Source organism: Conger conger, chromosome 12 (genome assembly GCF_963514075.1).
Source record: "Conger conger chromosome 12, fConCon1.1, whole genome shotgun sequence".
NCBI classification, from domain to species: Eukaryota; Metazoa; Chordata; class Actinopteri; order Anguilliformes; family Congridae; genus Conger; species Conger conger.
Genome location: NC_083771.1, coordinates 43,779,228 through 43,781,727, shown reverse-complemented (window position 1 = coordinate 43,781,727; position 2,500 = coordinate 43,779,228). Strand labels below are relative to the sequence as shown.

The window sequence follows — 2,500 nt, the reverse complement described above, 5'->3', positions numbered from 1 at the left end:
TGTCTCTCTCTTTCTCTCTCTCTATCCGTTTCTCTCCCTGTCTCTCTCTCTCTATCCGTTTCTCTCCCCATCTCTCTCTCTCTCTCTCTCTCTTTCTCTCTCCCTGTCTCTCTCTATCCATCTCTCTCTCCCTGTCTCTCTCTTTCTCTCTCTCTCTCCATCTCTCTCTCACTCTCTCCGTCTCTCTCCCCGTCTCTCGTCAATCTCCCTTTCTCTCTCGTCTCTCTCCCTTTCTCTCTCTCCGTCTCTCTCTATCCATCTCTCTCCCTCCCTCTCTCCCTGTCTCTCTCCGTCTCTCTCTCCATCTCTATTTCCGTCTCTCTGTCTCTGCAACTCTCTGTCTGTCTCTCTCTCCATCTCGCTCCCTCTCCCTCTACATCTTGCTCTCACTCACTCTCCCTCTCTCCATTTCTCTCTCCGTCTCTCTCTCTCCGTCCAAAAATGGACATTCAGCAGGTGCCCCAGTGTCCCCACACAGGACCCCCTCACCCCCAGTGGCTCCAGACGAGGTGGCCCGTGCCTGGCCTGGCAGCTCATCAGTGTCGGGGAGTGTGTGTGTGTGTGTGTGTGTGTGTGAGTGTGTGTGTGTGAGAGTGTATGTGTGTGTGAGTGAGTGAGTGAGTGAGTGAGTGAGTGAGTGAGTGAGTGAGTGAGTGAGTGAGTGAGTGAGTGAGTGAGTGTGAGTGAGTGAGTGAGTGAGTGAGTGAGTGAGTGAGTGAGTGAGTGAGTGAGTGTGTGTGTGTGTGTGTGTGTGAGAGAGTGAGTGAGTGAGTGAGTGAGTGTGTGTGAATGGGTGAACGAGAGGCGTGAATTGCAAAGCAATTTGGATAAAAGTGCTGAATAGATGCAGACCATTTACTGTTTAAACAGCGATCTGTAACTACACCACAGCGTAGATAAATACAATGGAACGCAATTAGCATTCTCTCGAGAGCGCAAATGCAGTTTTTTTTGTATATGACCTGTCAAGAAGGAAGATATGAAAAAAGAAAGAAATGTTGGGAGTTTTCAAATAATTTTTATCTTTATCAGAAGTTTCCTGGTACTGGAAAGTACATTCTATGCAGAGCAAAATAACATGCCATACTATATTTCTCCACCAGATGTCCCTGTTTAACCATAGGGCGTAAAAATACAGCATCAATTACCCCCAACAAAGTGCTTGTACAAGCATAGTCTCATATAGATAGATTTAAGCACTTGAGGAAAATAGTTTTTGAACAAATGTAGAGAGCATACTTATAATTATATAATTATATAGATTTTATATTTCAATGAGAAATCTTTGTTGGAATGGCCACTTTCATGCACCGTTTCTAATTCCCACAACCTCCACTATCAACCTGGTGAAGCACAGACCAGAATCTGCTCCAAGCATGTGATGTCTGCTGTTTAGGGGCAGCCTGTAGCCTAGTGGCTATGGTACATCAAAAATCCAGAAAGGCCAGAAGGCAGTCTATAAATACAGAGACACAGTGTGGCGCAGTACCACTCCCACCACTAGAGGGGGCTCTCACCTCATTTTTCAGTTTTCCAAACAAAAGCCGCAAATGTTCAGATATTTTATTGCTGCCGATTGATGAAGTTCGTAGGGCCTCTCAAAATCAAATAACAATGGACTAATAAATCACGGAAACCCAAAAATGAAGTCAAACGTTATAAAGTCGACATCAGGTCGAGGTGCAACACACACCATTACTGTGGAGCGAACAATCAAATGTGTCATTATGCAAGTGCCCTAGCCAGTGAGGAGAAGGTATCACACTCTCATCAATAAGGCCACAACAACCGTTATCCATTTACAAAAGCAGTGCCCTGCCAAGCAGCAGCAGCTAGTATTGTGAGCAATCTGAAAACGTTGACCAATAGCCACTGACATCCATGGCTATGAAAAGCAGGGCATAATGGCCTTCTCCTGTCAGTCTTCAGTCAGAGGGGGAGATTTAGTAAATCGGCTGTCTGTTGAGTATGTCGCACGGAGATCCAGGACTGCCGATTTCGGCTCGCAACGAGAACTCTTCTACGACTCGGACATTTTGTCTGCGTGGGCGGAATCGTGGAGAACAGCGCGGTGCGTGTAACCAGCTTAAGGGCCCTGGACTATCTTATGAACATGAAGGCAGTCTGCAGCCTGGCAGGTCATCAGGGTGGCGAGGTGACGGTCTGAAGTCATCCCACACACACACACACACACACACACACACACACACACACACACACACACACTCACACACACACACACACACACTCACACACACCGTCACAAGGCAGATGATTGTGTTATGTAGGCTCGTCGTCTTGGCAACGGCCACACGAGCGACACTGATTGGACCGGCGCCCTGGTTAATTCCACGTAATGGCTGACAGCCAGCAGGCCTGATTTCAGCCAGGGAGCGAGCTGGGAGCGCAGCCCCACACTCACCGTCAGGCCCGGCAGGAACTTCTCCATGTCATTCAGGTCAATCCCGTCGTCATCGTCGAACTGACCCTTCATCATCCT

At 47.8% G+C, this 2,500-nt stretch overlaps 1 protein-coding gene across 2 annotated transcripts in view; it reads right to left on the bottom strand.

Annotated features, from left to right (window-relative positions):
- The window catches only part of ctif (CBP80/20-dependent translation initiation factor), a 94,148-nt gene that overhangs the window by 72,618 nt on the left and 19,030 nt on the right, over nucleotides 1-2,500 (bottom strand). For both annotated transcript variants that reach the window (XM_061263549.1, XM_061263550.1), the window contains exon 6: nucleotides 2,423-2,498. In XM_061263549.1, coding sequence (XP_061119533.1) covers nucleotides 2,423-2,498 — 76 coding nt within the window. The remainder of the gene's footprint in view (nucleotides 1-2,422; nucleotides 2,499-2,500) is intronic.